At 41.2% G+C, this 17,064-nt stretch overlaps 1 protein-coding gene across 22 annotated transcripts in view; it reads right to left on the bottom strand.

Moving 5' to 3' along the window:
• Window positions 1-1,849: 1,849 nt before the first annotated feature.
• SLC4A10 (solute carrier family 4 member 10) overlaps window positions 1,850-17,064 on the bottom strand; it is a 289,593-nt gene continuing 274,378 nt past the window's right edge. For 8 of the 22 annotated variants that reach the window (XM_072751727.1, XM_072751726.1, XM_072751735.1 and 5 more), the window contains 4 exons: window positions 12,522-12,589; window positions 9,958-10,074; window positions 9,104-9,142; window positions 1,850-4,011 (listed from right to left, as the gene is read on the bottom strand). In XM_072751727.1, the coding sequence (XP_072607828.1) occupies window positions 9,130-9,142; window positions 9,958-10,074; window positions 12,522-12,589 (198 nt within the window). In that variant the 3' untranslated portion in view covers window positions 1,850-4,011; window positions 9,104-9,129. The remainder of the gene's footprint in view (window positions 4,012-9,103; window positions 9,143-9,957; window positions 10,075-12,521; window positions 12,590-17,064) is intronic. The other 14 variants (XM_025994161.2, XM_072751725.1, XM_025994159.2 and 11 more) reach the window with 4 other exon arrangements.

The raw sequence follows: 17,064 nt of genomic DNA, 5'->3' as shown, positions 1-17,064 counted from the left end.
GGTCTTCACTACTCTCCTAACACTCCACCACCCTGGGCTGTTTGCTTGGTTCCAAATATGCCATATATCAAATATGTCAGGATTCAGTTACACCATACATCTTTACTTTTTTATTTCATTTTTATTTCAATACTGGCATGTGTTTGAGAATCTCTGCAGCTCTTGGAGTAGGTTTCCTTCTCCATTTCCATCCTAATTCATATGCTACCTCTTATATAACATTTTCCTCAAACTCTACCCTAGTCAAAGATCCATCTTTGAGTTATTCACTGCTTTCGTTATACAGCCAACTCAGTACATATCACATTGTGTTATAGCTATGTGTCTACTGTGCCCTTAAAAGCAAGGACCACAGTTCTATTTTCAAAGTTCCAGCTCGAAAAGTGGTGGCCAATACACCAATAGAAACTGACACGGGTGGGCAGCCCGGGGGGCTCAGTGGTTTAGCGCCGCCTTCAACCCAGGGCCTGATCCTGGAGTCCTGGGATCGAGTCCCACGTAGGGCTCCCTGCTTGGGGCCTGCTTCTCCCTCTGCCTGTGTCTCTCATGAATGAATAAATAAAAATCTGAAAAGAAAGAAAGAAAGAAGAAGAAAGAAAGAAAGAAAGAAAGAAAGAAAGAAAGAAAGAAGAAAGAAAAGAAAGAGACTGACATGGAGTGACAGTTGTATCAGTGAGCTGCAGGTTTCTGAGGAAAAACCCAAAGAGATCTAGAAAATCAAGTGTTACTAGTAACCCTTTAATATTGGGCTTCTTCAAAGGTACTGATTGCGAACAGCCTTTTCAAATACATATTTAGAGAACCACCATATCCAAGTGACTCTCATTTCATTTTTTTTTCTAAATTTATTTATGCATGAGAGGCACAGGTAGAGAGAGAAGCAGGCTCCCTGCGGGGAGCCCGATGTGGGACTCGATCCCAGGACTCCAGGATCACACCCTGAGCTGAAGGCAGACGCTCAACCGCTGAGCCACCCAGGCATCCCATGTCATTTCATTTGAATGAATGAATATACAAGATACTTATTATAACGTTTGGGTAGAAATCTGAAACCATGGTAAAATAGTCAAGTGACCAGGAGTGAACAGTTAAACAGGAACAGAGTGGATCAGTGCACAGAAAAAAAAAATCATAATAATGAGCATACTTTTAAGACTTAAGACAAGTCCTAAAAGATTTAGGGAGAGTGTTGAAATATGGGTTGCTTGTGAATTATTGGTGAAGAGTTTCTATTAAGCTATGGATTTAAACTACACCAAGGAGATATTCAGGTTATATTCAGGAAAAAAACTTCCCAATATCAAAGGCTGTTAAATGGTAGCAATTATAAAGTAAACTCACAAGTCAAAAGAAAAATACTAACCATTACATTAGAGTTCTGAATGTAATTACCTCCAAACACACTGCCAGATGGCTACACAAGAATGATGGTCCCATCTGACCCATTGTAACGAGCAGGGAGGAGAGAGATTTTAGGAAATGCTTTTGCTTTTCCCATGGTGTGTGTGTGTGTGTGGTGGCGGGGGGTGCTGGAAACAGAAGTCTAAGGTAAGGGGTTCTACTTATGGGAAATCCTACTAACGAACTTGGAAGATTTGACTAGTCTTGGGAGCAATGCCATTTGCACCCAAGTCACTGCTTTTTGGAAAAATGAAGAGACATATCCTTATAGCTCTCATAATATTCTTTTCATAAAGTTCAAATTGTCAGAATACTCTTGAAGTGTTTTTGTCACCAAATTTTCTTAACAGGGGGGTTTAAATTTGAATACTATGTTCAGTCAAAATGTTCTACATTGATCTACTGAGTAACACTAAGGAGAAAAAAGACAAGACACTTTGCATCACAATTTAAAATGTGCAAGGAAATTAATTAGGATAAATATTTATTTCCACATAACATTTCTTAGTTGTGAAAAACACAATATCCTAGTCACATTTACACATTACTTGAACTTTGCAATAAATTACATTCAAGATATTCAGTAATTTTGACCAGGAATCTGAAATTAGGAGGAAATATATAACACTACATTTTTTTCTTATATTTTATATGATTTCAAAATATTAGGATTAACATAGAGATAGCATTAAAATTCACACAAGAACAAAATGACTATAAAAATACTCAGAAATACAGAATTTCATTGGGTATGATTGCTTATTCAAATAAGTGATCATGTGAAGGTTTTAATTCACCATGATCATTTGTAACAGAACAGTTTTTAATATATTAAAACACTAGGAGGCTGCTTTGGGGACTGACTGGCATGTACAGCTAGTCTAAGTCATAAAACAATGGGAATGTTTACAATGTAGTATCTGTATTATAAAACACACAAAGGCAACACACTTGGAACGGAAAGTTTTTGTAATTTTCCTTGGCATTTATAAACACAGGCTGTATTAGCTGCAAATTATTCTTATATTTTTTTAGGTTTACATTCCATAAAAGAAGTGGCTCCTTAAAAGACTGAGGGGAATTTTCAGAAATATCAAAACGTTGAATCTGATGGAGGCTTTGTTGGGGTTTTCTATTTCCCTCATAAGCTTGATCACAAGAGGATTTTTTTTTTTTTTTACTTTTCATGTACACTTATGTACAGAATATGTAATTAATAGCTTGGAAAAGCCGAAGAGCTCTGAATTACTGTAAAATTGGACACTGCAGATTATAAGATTGATGATCACTGGTCCTTCTTAGGAAATAAGAGTATTACAAGATTTCATCTTTATTAACTTCACATTATCTAAAATGGAATGAAATACCGTATTTTTAGTAATGCTCAAAAACTCTTAACTTTCCTTCCTCTTGTGAAAGCTTAGTAAAAATGCATTCTTTCATATGGACTGAAATATCTACAGAACCTTCTCAAACAGAATCTGAAATATTCATTTAAAAGATTATTTTTCTGCAACATGCATTCAATTAAAAAGTGGAAAAGAGCTTTGCAGAAGAAAAAAATATAGTTGGAGACCTGTCAGCCTAACATTAGAACATGATTCAGAAGCAGCATTAAGCAGTACGTGACCTTTAGCAGCAGAATAACTATACAGGAGTGAAATTCCATGTACAAGGACTCACCACGTGGCCTTCCACGAGTATGTATATGATAGGCTTATTTGGAAAACATTTGTTTTTAATGGGAGAGAAATTTAACGGCATATTTCTGATAAATGTTTATATTCAAAATCTCACAAAACTTACAAAGTTTTCCTGAAGCATTTCATAACAAGCCTAGTATTTGGTGGTGTAATCACAACTTGAATTGTTAAGCAAACACTACTTGACTCTGGTTAGTTTCTGATTCTTTTAAACAAGTTGTTTAAACCTTATGTAAAAGGTTTCTACATATGTTTTCAAATGACTTTAAGTTTTAGTCACATATAAACTCTTAAGTATTAAATGTATCATAATAAATCAAGGAAATGCACAAATACAATTATTAAAAAATGCTTCCAAACTAACCTTTTTGATTTGGGTTTTTTGTTGTTGTTGTTTTTTTTTTCTTTTTTTTGAAATAAGTCACTAATGCTAAGCTATAAAAAATAAAAAGCAGTTAAGACTACCTTTCAAAATTCTTCCGAATGAAATGACCAGGTAGCTTCAGGTCACTAAAGTAGGAAAATACAAACTAGGTAAATAGGACATCTCTTTAAGAAAGCTATTGCTCTCGTCGAACTAACGATGAGAATCCAGTGTTTACAAATGTCTAACGTACAGCAAGGAGCACAGAGATTTTTGCATCAGCTACTGTATATGCTCACAAGGGCGTCTCACGGTTCAGAAGTTTAAACACAGAAATGAAACAAGGATCGCACTACTTACAGTATGAAGGTGGATTTGGGATGAGAGACAGAATTTACAATACATGATCAAAGCAGTTTTATTAATAATTGTGGCACTCTTCTCATATATATGTAAAAAATAAATTGAAGATCAAGTCATAGACAAGTCTCCCTGTCAACACCTTTCCCTGAGTCAGCTTTCTTCTCTTTTCGGCTTTCGATGCTACAGGGGGGGAAACAAAAGGAGAAATGGATTATTGCCATCCCGCACGGCTCCTGTGAGATCTGCTTGCCCAGACTCAAAACCCGTCAACCCGACGCACCCCCGGCCCTTAGCATCGCTGCTCTTTCACGCTGCGAAGCGTAGACAGGCGGCGACAATTCAGACCCCCTTCCCTCCTCCACGAGATAGAGGCCAGGAACCGCAGGAAGGGGGGAGATGCCAAAAAGTGGGAGCCCAAACCCAGACAAGACATCCTAAGACCATTCCAAAGGCATGCAGGCTGGAGGCAAGCTCGCGCGGTCAGCGTCCCCCCCCCAGGGCGACCGGCACGGCCCCCGCGTCTACACCGGCTGCCCCACCCTCGGGCACGGCCCCCGCGTCTACACCGGCGGAGCCAGAGCAGGTGTTTGGGGGCCACCTTCGCAGGCCGGGTCTGGTCTTGGGGCGCGCGGCGGGGTGCTCGGCAGGACGGTGCTCCCCCCCACCCCCGGGCAGTCCTCCCGGTGCCCCGAGCTCCGCCCCGCTGGCTTGAGCCCCGGGTGAGCTGGCGACAAGGCGCCGCCGGTCTACGCCTCTCTTCCTTCTCCCGGGAGCACCTTCCCTGCTTTTTTTTCCTCCAGGTTTTCTGGAACATTCCAGTGCCCGAGCTCGGGGGCGGGCAGCTCCGGGCCCTCCCCACCCCCCCGGGTCCCTCCCTTGTCACCTGCGGGCCCAGAGCTGCGCAGGCTGTGCCCCAGCGCTGGGACTTGGTGCCCCCCCCACCCCGGCCCGCGCCAAACCCTTGCTGCGGGGAAGCCGTGGTGCGGGGACTCTGCTCAAAGGCGTCAAGCGACGGTTCACACCTCCTTCCCCCTGCGGCCTCCTTTTCTTCGTGGTCAACGACGTGCCACATTCTCCGAGTGTGCTTTTGGAATGGTCCCCCGCCCCCCCGCCCGTTCAGGCGAGCAACAGGCCTTCTGGGCACTCACGCCCCCATTCAGGTGAGCAACAGGCCTTCTGGGCTGCTACCCCCCCCATCAGGTGAGCAACAGGCCTTCTGGGCTGCTACCCCCCCCATCAGGTGAGCAACAGGCCTTCTGGGCTGCTACCCCCCCCATCAGGTGAGCAACAGGCCTTCTGGGCTGCTACCCCCCCCCATCAGGTGAGCAACAGGCCTTCTGGGCTGCTACCCCCCCCATCAGGTGAGCAACAGGCCTTCTGGGCTGCTACCCCCCCCCCCCATCAGGTGAGCAACAGGCCTTCTGGGCTGCTACCCCCCCCATCAGGTGAGCAATAGGCCTTCTGGGCTGCTACCCCCCCCCATCAGGTGAGCAACAGGCCTTCTGGGCTGCTACCCCCCCCCCCATCAGGTGAGCAACAGGCCTTCTGGGCTGCTACCCCCCCCATCAGGTGAGCAACAGGCCTTCTGGGCTGCTACCCCCCCCCATCAGGTGAGCAACAGGCCTTCTGGGCTGCTACCCCCCCCATCAGGTGAGCAACAGGCCTTCTGGGCTGCTACCCCCCCCCCCCCCCCATCAGGTGAGCAACAGGCCTTCTGGGCTGCTACCCCACCCCCATCAGGTGAGCAACAGGCCTTCTGGGCTGCTACCCCCCCCCCCCCATCAGGTGAGCAATAGGCCTTCTGGGCTGCTACCCCCCCCCCCATCAGGTGAGCAACAGGCCTTCTGGGCTGCTACCCCCCCCATCAGGTGAGCAACAGGCCTCCTGGGCTGCTACCCACCCCCCCGCCCCCGTCAGGTGAGCAACAGGCCTTCTGGGCTTTCCCCCCCTCCGGAGCCCCCCTGGGGCCGCAGGTGAGCAACGCCTCCCCCCGCCCCCCGCCAGCGCCGGGACAGCGCGCCCAGGGCCGTGCGGGGCCTCGACTCTGCTCTTAACCCCTCCCTCGGCAAGACGCACTGTCTCCTACTGTAAGTGCCTTTCACGTGACAAGTGTCCGCTGCCCTACTTTCCCAGGTGACGGCTCCTGGGCTTCCTGGGCCTCCCCCTGCCCTGGGGGTGGGCCCGGGGCCAGGCCGCGACATCAGAGGTGACCGCGCCCGAGGAGCCGCGACGGCCCGCGGGACCTGGGCCCAGTTACCGAACCCCTCGGGGACTCGGCGTCCTCATCTGACAGTTACTTTGGGACTCTTGGGTCCCTACATTCTCTCGCGGCTCGAACGCCGGCATTCACCTGGTTACCGACCAGCACGCTGCAAGGGCACCCGTAGTGACCGGGCAGTGGAAGAGCCACATTCAGCAGGTTTGGCCCAATTCACAGGAGTGGTTCTTCCCGGTGCCCTGCTGTGGTCATACTGATTGTTTGGTTACAAAACCATAACCAAGCAAGTGACCGGAGGTGTCTCCCCCTTCTTTAAAAACCGGTGGTTGGGGTATCAGATGAGATTTCAACCCACTATGAAGCATTTTATCACCAGCTCAAGATTTCTATGAAAAATATTATCGACTGAACCTATCTTCTTACTATTACTCTCTTTATTCCTTGTTACGGTCATTTTTCAAGACTCCAATCAATTCGAAACTTCCATTGTAATCAATAGATTACTTACATTTATTAAATATATATCGTATCTATGATGTGCTATTGCAATAGGCATATGTTACACATCTATCATATAGCAGGTCCAAAGACCAGGGGACACGAGACAGACGAGACACTGCCCTGCCTTTGAAGAGTTACAGTATAAAATATAAGGAAATAGTATTTCAGAAGAGAGCAGAATGTGATTTCCTACCTTCATGCTGCCAAGCGATCTATGAAAACTGTTATACTTCAATCACACCAAAATAGTTGTTATGAACAACATTTACCAAGTGGTCATGAGAGGGCACAGGCCTAGGAAATCAGAGCAAAGGAGAACCCAGGATATAAGAAGGTGGTGGGAGTGGGTGGCCAGAGGAGAGCAGAGAAGGTGATCCCAGAGCCTTGCCTCTGCCACCAGCGCAAAACCAAGTGCTGTTTTTTGGTTGGTTTGTTTGTTTGTTTTTTCCAGTGTTGCCAGCTACCTTCCCAAGAAATGTCAATCTTGGGTGTCAGTTTTATATAAGACATAGCAGTTGCTCACCTATTCTGGTGCAATATGGTTTTTAATGAGACCTATTTCTGCGAAGCCAATTCAATAAGCCACAGAGGAGACTGTCACATGTATGCACTGCACTGTTGAACAAGGATCAGATTAGACATCTTACAGATGTGGTCAAATTTGCAATTAGTTCTTAGATCCTTCTTTCAGTCAGCCTGGATAAAATACTATTAACAATGAAAAAGTGAGAGAAATGATGGAGAAAATACAACTGCTATTCTAAACTCCACTAAGGAAAAATATCTGGGCTTCTCTGATACTCTGATAGGCATGCAGGACCAACTGCAAGGGATAGGATGGAGAACAAGTTGGCGGGGGGGGGGGGGGGGGCATGGGGGGGTGTCACAAACTGCAAGGAAGCCAGCTTAGGTCTCAAGAGATAACAGACCCTGATAACTTGGTCTTTAGGTTTTTGTTTTGTTTGTCAACCAATACTCTAGCAGACATAACATTTTTAGAGTTCCTGGTCATCACCGTTCAATGCCTTCAATAGACACACCATGAGAAGGCAATGGCTTTGGGAGGGCATTGTCATTAGGGTTGGGGGTTTGGGGATTTCTGGAAGCCACACTGTTTCCGCCACTTTCCACTGTTAGGAAGATGACATTAACCATGAACCAAGAAATATTTTCACATGGAAATCTACCGATTTTATCACATCTAAGGGTAAACTTCCATTCACAATAGCTTGAATCTTTTGTTAGTGGTAACATGTTCAAAGAGTTAAGAAGCAAGCGGTTATATCAAAATATAAAGGATGGTCCTAATTAAAATTGGACCTGCTTAAAGTATTTTACATTGTTTTAAAACAGTGAGGTTTTCCTGATGAAAAGCATCACTTGACTTTACTATTTACTTTAAGGAGTACCTAAAATACCGTGACATAAAATTTTTTGCTTGAACCAAAGGAAAAGAGAGAAAGTGTTTGTACTCTGGATGCATTTAGTGCAGGAAGAAAAGTAATCTGTAAGTTCAGTTGTCTCAAATTTTCCACATATTCCCATGGCTGGCATTTGATTGTGAGCTCATAAACTTGGAGTTCCCATTTAAAAAATCAGAGAAATGCCAAATTTTTAACGTGAGTCCACAAGCACATACTTCAATGGGTTTGAGAAATTACCCTTCTCATAACTTATTTTCTTCCAAGGCTCCTACCCAAACAGAATTACTGTGAGGATGACTCTATCAGACTATAGCAGGGATCTTTGGGAAAGGAAGATAAAGCATGTTTCAGAATAAAATATTACTTCTGCTTGAGCCAAGCAAAGAAATACATGAAGATTTTAAAGCCCTGTTACAGACAGAAAACATCAATCAAAAGTCTTTGAGGGAGCCTACTGAGTAACTTATATTAACCTCTAGTATGTGAGAGGTAGTTGTCAGAGAGAGAGAAAGAGAGAGAGGGAGGGAGGGAGGGAGGGAGAGAGACACAAAGACAGAGAGAGAGATGACTAATCTCCAGCTTTCTGGGATGAAGACTGCACATCACTGTTGGTCTTTTGGGGTTAGAGATGACACCGAAGCAGCATGCCATTTTGGGGTGACAAAAACCAGCAACAAGAGATATTCTGTAAGCCTCATGTAGCATCTTTTCTGAGCCCATGTTTCCAAATATTTCTCATGAAGCCAGATAAAGCTTACAGGTTTGGAAGCATGTAGTGCATAAATGGAAGCTCCCAGCTTTGCAATTTCTTAATTGAAAGGAAAAATTTTCTTTTTCCCAATATAAACATTTGATGTCATTACTAACATAGTTCTGTGAGATTTGTTGATTTACATATGATGTATTTATATAAGTCATGTGGGGGAAAAAAACGTTCACTCAAGCTTCAACCTTCTTAAAGAGCTGAGTAGTTATAGGAACACCATAAACAGTCTGATGCTGGATCTAAGCCCAAGACTCTCCATGACTTTTGCCTCCCCAAAACTCACACAGAGAACATAGGCTGACCAGGCACCATTTAACATAAGGGAATACAACCAAGGAATAGGTTTGAGGGAGAGGGTCTTACCTTTGGGGAATCAGCTTCTAGAGTGATTAGGAAGGGGAGCTTATGGCAAAAATGTAATATAAAAATTAAGTAGAAAAAGTTAATTTAAAGTCATGAAAATAAAGGAATTTAATAATTAAACACTGTCCCAAATCCCTCAATCACTCTTTAATAAGAAGAGCTATAAGCATAACATAGAGATTTTTCTTCAGGTCAGCATCTAAGAAGACTGGATAGTTTGAACTCTTATTTATAAATTCTGGAAAATTCAATGGAAATCCTGTGATGACTTTATATTTAAGGACACACTCTTCCCCCAGCATGCATTTAAAACTTAGCATCTACAACTGTAGGAGTTGTTTGTAATGTTTGCATGCAGAGAAATAAGAATGCATAGAACTTTCTGGAGTTGAAAGTTTCAGAATAAGGAAGTTAGGGAAGATTTTCAGGGGGTTGGGATAGGGGCCTGGAAATATACTAAATACAAAGTCACCATTGCATGTGCATATGACGTTTCAGAAAGGATAATGGGGGAGTGCAAAATATGGTCAGACACCTAAGAGGGTCCTGGGAAGTGGGCGATGAGGAAATATAATGATCTCTTACTGCAAAAGAGTGGACCAAATGAATATCCAAAAATGCCATGCATTGGGACTCATTTATAGCACTATTTCTCCCCACTGTCAGAGTTCTGGAGTGAGCTTTTAATTTGAAAGGGAGATATTGAAAAACCAACAAATGTGTTGATCACAATTTCCAGCTACTTTTAAAAAGAACTTTCTGAGCTATATAGACCTAAATTCAATGGAAATCAATACTATTCTCTCACTAATGACTGGGGTCAGTACAAATTCACATTATTTTGGAATTCAAACCTTTTAGAAGGAAAGCTTGACTCCTTATCTTTTGAGTTATCGGCAGTCATCAGAAGGTTCCTCCACAAGGCAGTCTTTGACATTTCATCAGAAATATTGATCACAGATGGATCATCTCTAGATAGTTTACCCAAAATGAAATTAAAAAATTAAATAAGTAACTGCAGTTGTCTAGAGATAGATACTAAATATAGGACAGTCTTGTGCCTTTGTATAGTATTTTTGATAGTTTAAAAATTAGGAGCATTCTCACAGTTACTTTTAAAAATCTATAAAAAATCAAAGATTCTAGTTCTATAGAAACTGATTTTGGCTACAGTTTCCTAATTTATTTCAAATTATAGAGATGAGGTTCTACGTGTTCATTGCTTAGCCTCCTGCCCTAACATTCGTAGCGCAGCAGATCAACTTCAGGTTTCTGCTCACACTCTACAAGGGCTCTCACTAGCTCAGAAAAAAACCTGGTGGATGGAGCACAGGCTCTGTCCTCGCCCTCACCCTCCAACTACATCTCCTGCCATTACACCCCTGCTCCATCCTCTCCAGCCACAATGCAACGGGCTCCTGACCGTTCTGGAACACTCCAGGCTTGCTACTGCCTCAGGGCCTTTTACTTGCTCTTTCTTCTGCCCAAAATGCTCCTTTACATGGTACCACTCTTTCCCTCCTTTGTTTAAATGTCACTTACTCAGAGAGCCCTTTGCTGACTACTCTATTTAAAGTTTCTATTTCCATCCCCTCAGAACACCCTTATCCTTTTTTGCTTTTTGTTTTCATTGCACTTTTCACCATCTAAAGTACTGTGCTATATTACTTGTTCATTTGTTTATTTTCTGCCTACTCAAATATAAGCTTTATGAGGACGAGGATTCTTGACCATTTGTCTGCGACTGCTCCCCCAAGACTCAAACAGAGCCTGATGCTTGGTACCCACTCGATAAATATTTGTTGGATAAATGAAGGCAGTCTGTGTTTGGCAGAAGTCTTTCCAAATGACTAGGGGAGCCTGCAATATCAGGATATGTACAATGCTGGGTGCTTTTCTTGCATTTTAAAATGGCACCAATTATAGGTGACATTCAGAACTCTCTAAAATATTCCCAGGGCTAGAAACACAACCAAATAGCAGCAGAGATAAATCATAGGCCAAGTCAAAGAAAGTTTCTAGTGAGAAAACGGCACTCTTCTTACTACACGTGGAAAAGATAGCCTGCTGTAAAAAAAAAAAAAAAAAAAAAAAACATGTTCTAGCAAAATCCTAGGCTGACCTCACATGACCCTCATGAGTGGTTTTGTTCAGAGAGGGCAACAAATTAGACTTTTAAGAGGAACACCAAAGATCTGGAGCAAAACCTTGGGTCTCATAGGCTTCCTCCCTTCCCAGTCTAGACATGTGTTCCTCAAATCCGGCAGCTCTTACTGACTCAAAGCATGAGATCAACCAGCTTCCAAAACAACGTCATATGAATACATGTTTTTCATGATTTATATGACAAAGAGTCTTGTGAGCAAAAGAGTAGAAAATGCTGGATTAAATAAAATTAAGTAAAAAAAAAAATACAGTGCCACTTAGGTTCTTTAGTATGCCAGTGTGCATTCTGAATCTCCAAACTGGAATGCTGTATGGAAATGCACCGAACCAAAAAATCTTTTCCAGACTGGTATCATATGAGACTAAGCTGCTACAAAATACACTTGGGAATATACTGATTCAACGAAAGAATCAACAGGATTTTAAAACTTCAAATATTGCTTAAAAAAAGATAAAATGACTTCCCATGCTTACATGGTAGATAATTATATTTTTAAACCCTAGGGAATGTGATTTCACAGCAGACCCTGAAGATCTAGAAGATTCCAATTTTTTTGTCAACACTATGATAAGAGAAAAGTATTCTCTCCTTTTTCCTGGCATGGCCTTAAACTACCATTAAGCACTTTGAGATCATATATATGTCTCATATGCATACATACAATTTTTGGCTAAACACTGTCTTTATTATAAAGACAAATAGACCAAATAAAGTCTTTATTATAATGCTAGAGTTTGCATTCTTTTGCTATGTCTTTGTGCATAAAGAAGATTAGCATATTTTGGAGAGTTACACAAATATTTCCTAAAATGACTGGTACAACCAAGTCCTTCAACTCAGGAAATAGATCATCTCTCTGGAAGTGCCATGTTTTAAGAGTAACCTCTCGGAATTCAAATATTTAGTGACTACCTGGCTAATTTATCCTGGTATTGAATCTTGACCTGTCTTTTAATTGCTACTTTTAGAGGATATGAAAGAGAGCTAACATTATAAAATATGAGAAGAAAAGACTACAAGCATGTTTTTGGCCCCCCACCCCGCCTTCATTGTAAGCTATTTAGCCATACTCACCCAGTTATCAGTCAAAACTTAGTACTAGGACAGGAAAATCTACTCCCCAATTTCAACTCTTTCTATTCTAATGCAGCTTCAACGAACCTTTGTAGGAATCCACGTAGTATGCAATTCTTAAGTATATAACAACACATTCCATGACTCAAAGCGAGTGCTTTGACATGTATATCTTACCTATAGTGCCCTTCCAATGGGAGCTGTACCGTGCCCTCATCTTCCATAGCTAGCATACTTTGTTCTTCCTAGAAAGACAAATGTAAAATATATAAAGTGAACCTGATGAGTCTCCATTTTACATTAAAGAAGAAACACAGATTAATGTTTCACTATCTCATTAACCTCAGGACCTTCCACTTTGTTTGCATTTATTAATGCTAGCACAGGTCCTTTCAATAAAGCACCAGCTACTAAGAACATAAGTAATTAATGAGAGTCTCATACCACAAAGTAATTTAAATGCTAACAACAATCTCCTTCATGTCACTCAATGTAAAACATGGTTAATTTCCAAGCAGATTTTTTTTTAAATCTAAATTTTAAAAGGAAAAATGTATGGGCAATGTAATTGTTTTCATTGCTATAAAGTTTAAATTACAATCCCAGAATGCTCTGTTAGAAGGGACTGAGGGATATATTTAGAGCAGTGGTTCTCAAAATTAACATCAGAATCACCTAGAGGGCTTTAAAAAAATACAGATTGCTAGGCCCCACTTCCAGAGTCTGTTTCCTAGGTCTGGCGTAGGGCCCAGGAATTTACATTTCTAGTAAGATTCCAGGTGATCCTGGTCTAAGGACTGCATTTTGAGAACTACTCTAGAGACTTTTTCTGAGACAGGAAAAGATACCTTCCTATATGGATCAAAACACAGGTGTGCTTTCCACTAGACACATTTTAGGCTTCTGTTTTATGCCTCAGATTTCTTCTTACAATAACAATATCCTACCCTTCCCTAAAGGGTAGATATACTTCATATATTCATTTCTTGATATGTAACACTTTAAATTCGTATCTTTAGGAGAAAGATAATCTTATCCTACCACACTGAAATGCCCTGGTTTAATTTTCAGTAATGTTATCAACCTTTTTCCAGGCACCAAAAAATTTTTAGTTATCTATAGGTTATATAGCTCCTATGGAATGCATTTATTTTCAAATGGGTCAATTAGCAATTCCCAAGTTCAGGAAACTATTTAAGACCATTTACGAATGTTAGAATCATTAGTTCTAACTCCAGAAATGGAATTTTATTTACTTTTTTTGTTTGAGTACAGTTGACACCCAACGCTACAGTAGTTTCAGGTGTACACATTCAACATCTCTATGTGTTATGCTATGCCCACAAGTGTAGCTACCATCTGTCACCATAGGACACTGTTACACTACCACTGACTATATTCCCTATGCTGTGCCCTTTATTCCATGACTTACTCATTTCATAACCAGGAGCCTGTATCTCCCACTTTCTTTCACTGATTTTGCCCATCCCCCCACACCTCTTCCCTCTGGCAACCATGTTTGTTCTCTACATTTATTGCTCTGGTTCTGCTTTTTCTTTGTTTATTCATTTGTTTGGTTTTTTTAGATTCCATGTATGAGTGAAATTATATGGCATCTGTCTTTCTTAGGCCAACATTTCACTTAGCATCCATGTTGTCGCTAATGGCAAGATCTTATTCCTTTTTTATGGCTGCATGACAGCAGAAATGGAATTTTAAGTTAGAGATGAAGAGTTAGAGAAAAAAGAATGACCCTCGAGGCTCATCCCTCTTCAGTAGCTTATCAGTAGCTTGGCTGATCTGAATCAGCTTCTAGAAATACATGACCTTTGGCTGATGTGATGTCATTTCTGGCAGGCAAGGCCATTCCTACTATCATCCTCAGTATGCAGCCCTTGGCCTCAAATTGCATCCTGCCTCTGAAGAGTCCTTGCCATATTTCTTGTTAAAGAGACAGTGGTTTCTTGAGCCTATTCAGCTAACCTATGAATATAAAATGTAATGTGGGGGCAGGTCTCATTTTCATTCTTGGAGTGTTCTCTGTGCTCATCCAACCTAGTGACCAAGGCAGGATCCCCTCTGCTGGGACCTTAACCATGATGCATCCAGATATCTAGGCCCAGTCTCTGCTGTGTAATAATGGAGAGGCCAGGGAACCACATGATTCCACTACTTCTCTGCTTTTAAGTTCCTGCCCTCCCCAATCATAAACGCTTTGTTACATTTATACTCCGTGGTACTAATGGCACATGTCTGTTCCTGCTTTACATTACAGAAATAAATCCCATTCTCTTTTTCTATTGTTCTTCAAGAATATTTTTATATCATCTGATATACTTTATTGTTTGTGTATGATTCCTATTTCTCTTGTCATTGGCAGTACTATTTATTAAAACTAATTCAAAACGAGTAGACAGTATCATTGGTTTGAAATTACACGTTAGCATTTGAGCAGAGCTAATGTGCAGCCTGGAAATAAGGCATGCCTTGCAAATGGGTTAGTCACTATATATGGAGCATAATACATATGTCATATTAACTCATATGCACAACATTGAGGCCATGGATTGAGCATATATATTCTTTCAGGTAAAAAAAGTTTACTTTTTCTACAGAAAACATTACCTTAATACACAGAGGGACACAAGGAGAAAATTTTTAGTGATTTCCAAATGCTGTTTAAGTAAAACCAATATACATACAAAATGCAATTCTTTTCTCGGTTGTCCACTGGAAGGTAAGCTTGGTATGTAGTATGTTTTCTGACTAACTTGGAATAAGATGTCAAGAAGGCATTAGAAAGGTTTAATAAGGAGTAAAGTTAAAAGAGAGAGAGACAGAGAGACAGAGAGACAGAGAGAGAGACAACAGTGCCATCAGTACTTAGGTTACCTGGCTGCAGAAACCTAAGGCTGAAGATTCTATGTAACAGCAAAAAATTGGACCAAAGCTTTGGGAACAATTTTGTTTTTTCCTCAGATGATTTTCCACTTTTCTCTCAAATTGCTTTCAATAATTATTTTGCACTCTGTGGCTTGTTAGCATGTGTGGGCTTTATACTAGTCATAATTCTATCCAAACAAAAACTCATCACCTCTAAAGATAGCATTTCCAAGCCATGCTTATCTGAAGAGAAGGGTGGCATAGCAGCCGCTGCCTTCAGTGCCAGAAGGAAGCTGGGTGGGCCCCAGAGCTCAGGGATGGAGGGCCGGCTGCATCCCAGGCAGCACTGTGAGGAAGCCAAAAATCTGAGACTTTCTGGGGAGGAACAGTCAAATCAGGCATTGGCCGTCACGACAATGACAACCTAGTTTATCTCAATCATACAGGAAAAGAGAGTGAGAGCACAAAGCTAACTGGGTAGCCATCAGTTTATAAGTCAGAAGTACCTTAAAATGAGTTCCATTTAGCACTTCATTTACACAGGGGTCCATCAAAAATATGCCGAGTTCTACAACATGGTGAAGACGTTAAAGGATGATGATCAAAGTTTCCCCAAGAACATTTGAAGGATTTCACCAATTTGACTAGAGAACTATTCATGCTGTGATTCGAATGCCATCTTTTAATGAAAGCATTTTTCAGATACTACATAAGTGAAAGATGGTTAATGTTATACCCAGTGAAAGGTAGGAACACTGAGGCTTAAAAAAAAATGTATCTAATCAATAGCACACAAACACTCACTTGAGCATGCATTATGTGCTAGGCATACAGTGAATAACCCAGGAGCTACTCATGAGTCCATTTATCAAATAGGTATTAAGCATAATTTACATGACAGTAGCCTGCTAGGTCCTGGTGATTTAACAATGAAAAGACATACACTGTACTCTCAGAGGATGAGAAGGATCACTGTACAAAATACAGAAAGAGAAGAAGCAGTATCTGAGCCAGTCTTATTTGATCAGTTTAGTAGAAGAAAGGAAAAAACTCTAGAAACAATGTAGGCCAAGAATAAAAAGTAGAAATAAATAAGACAATGAACACCTAGCCTAGCTAGAGCCAAAGGCTTGTGCTAAGTGAAAAATAAAATTGAAGTTAAATTGTAGTGTGTTTTGGGGTGCCTGGGTGGCTCAGTCAGTCAAGCGTCTGCCTTTCTGCTCAGGTCATGATCCCAGGATCCTGGGATTGGGCCTGCGGTGTGTTTTGATTAATAGGGTGTATGGATCTGAATTATATTTTGTAATAGCATAAAAAATTATTCATATATCATGACAAATGCTCTACCTTTAGTGAAACAGGTAGCATCTGCTACTATATCCATTTCTCAGGTAAACTCTGTATCATTGCAGGAACCCTCAAATAGCTCTTAGTACAAAAGACAGCAGACAGCCAATGGTCACAGAGATGGTTAGAGTATTAGAGAAAATATTCAGCAATTTTAGAATTCATAGATCTTAAAAATGGAAGGGACTTTAGCAATCAAGTCTGACCCCTTGATTTTATCCAAGAGGAAAACTAAGTCTATGGAACATAAGAAGTATCAGACCACTTTCTTCTTTGATTACTAATAGAATAGATAATGCTGTAAACATTAAATACACAACACACACACACACACACACACACACACAAATATTCTGAAAGCCATAACATGTTATATGTCTAAGAGGTACATATTAAAATTAAAATTTCCAATAGATAGAAGAACCAGTACATACAACTACTCACTTTAACAATGAAAAAGGGAAAATAGGAAGGAGGAGTTGTCTATTTA

The sequence above is a fragment of the Vulpes vulpes genome, chromosome 3 (assembly GCF_048418805.1).
Source record: "Vulpes vulpes isolate BD-2025 chromosome 3, VulVul3, whole genome shotgun sequence".
In the NCBI taxonomy this organism is placed as follows: domain Eukaryota; kingdom Metazoa; phylum Chordata; class Mammalia; order Carnivora; family Canidae; genus Vulpes; species Vulpes vulpes.
The sequence above is the reverse complement of the archived record's forward strand: the minus strand, read 5'-3'. Positions and strand labels throughout refer to the sequence as shown.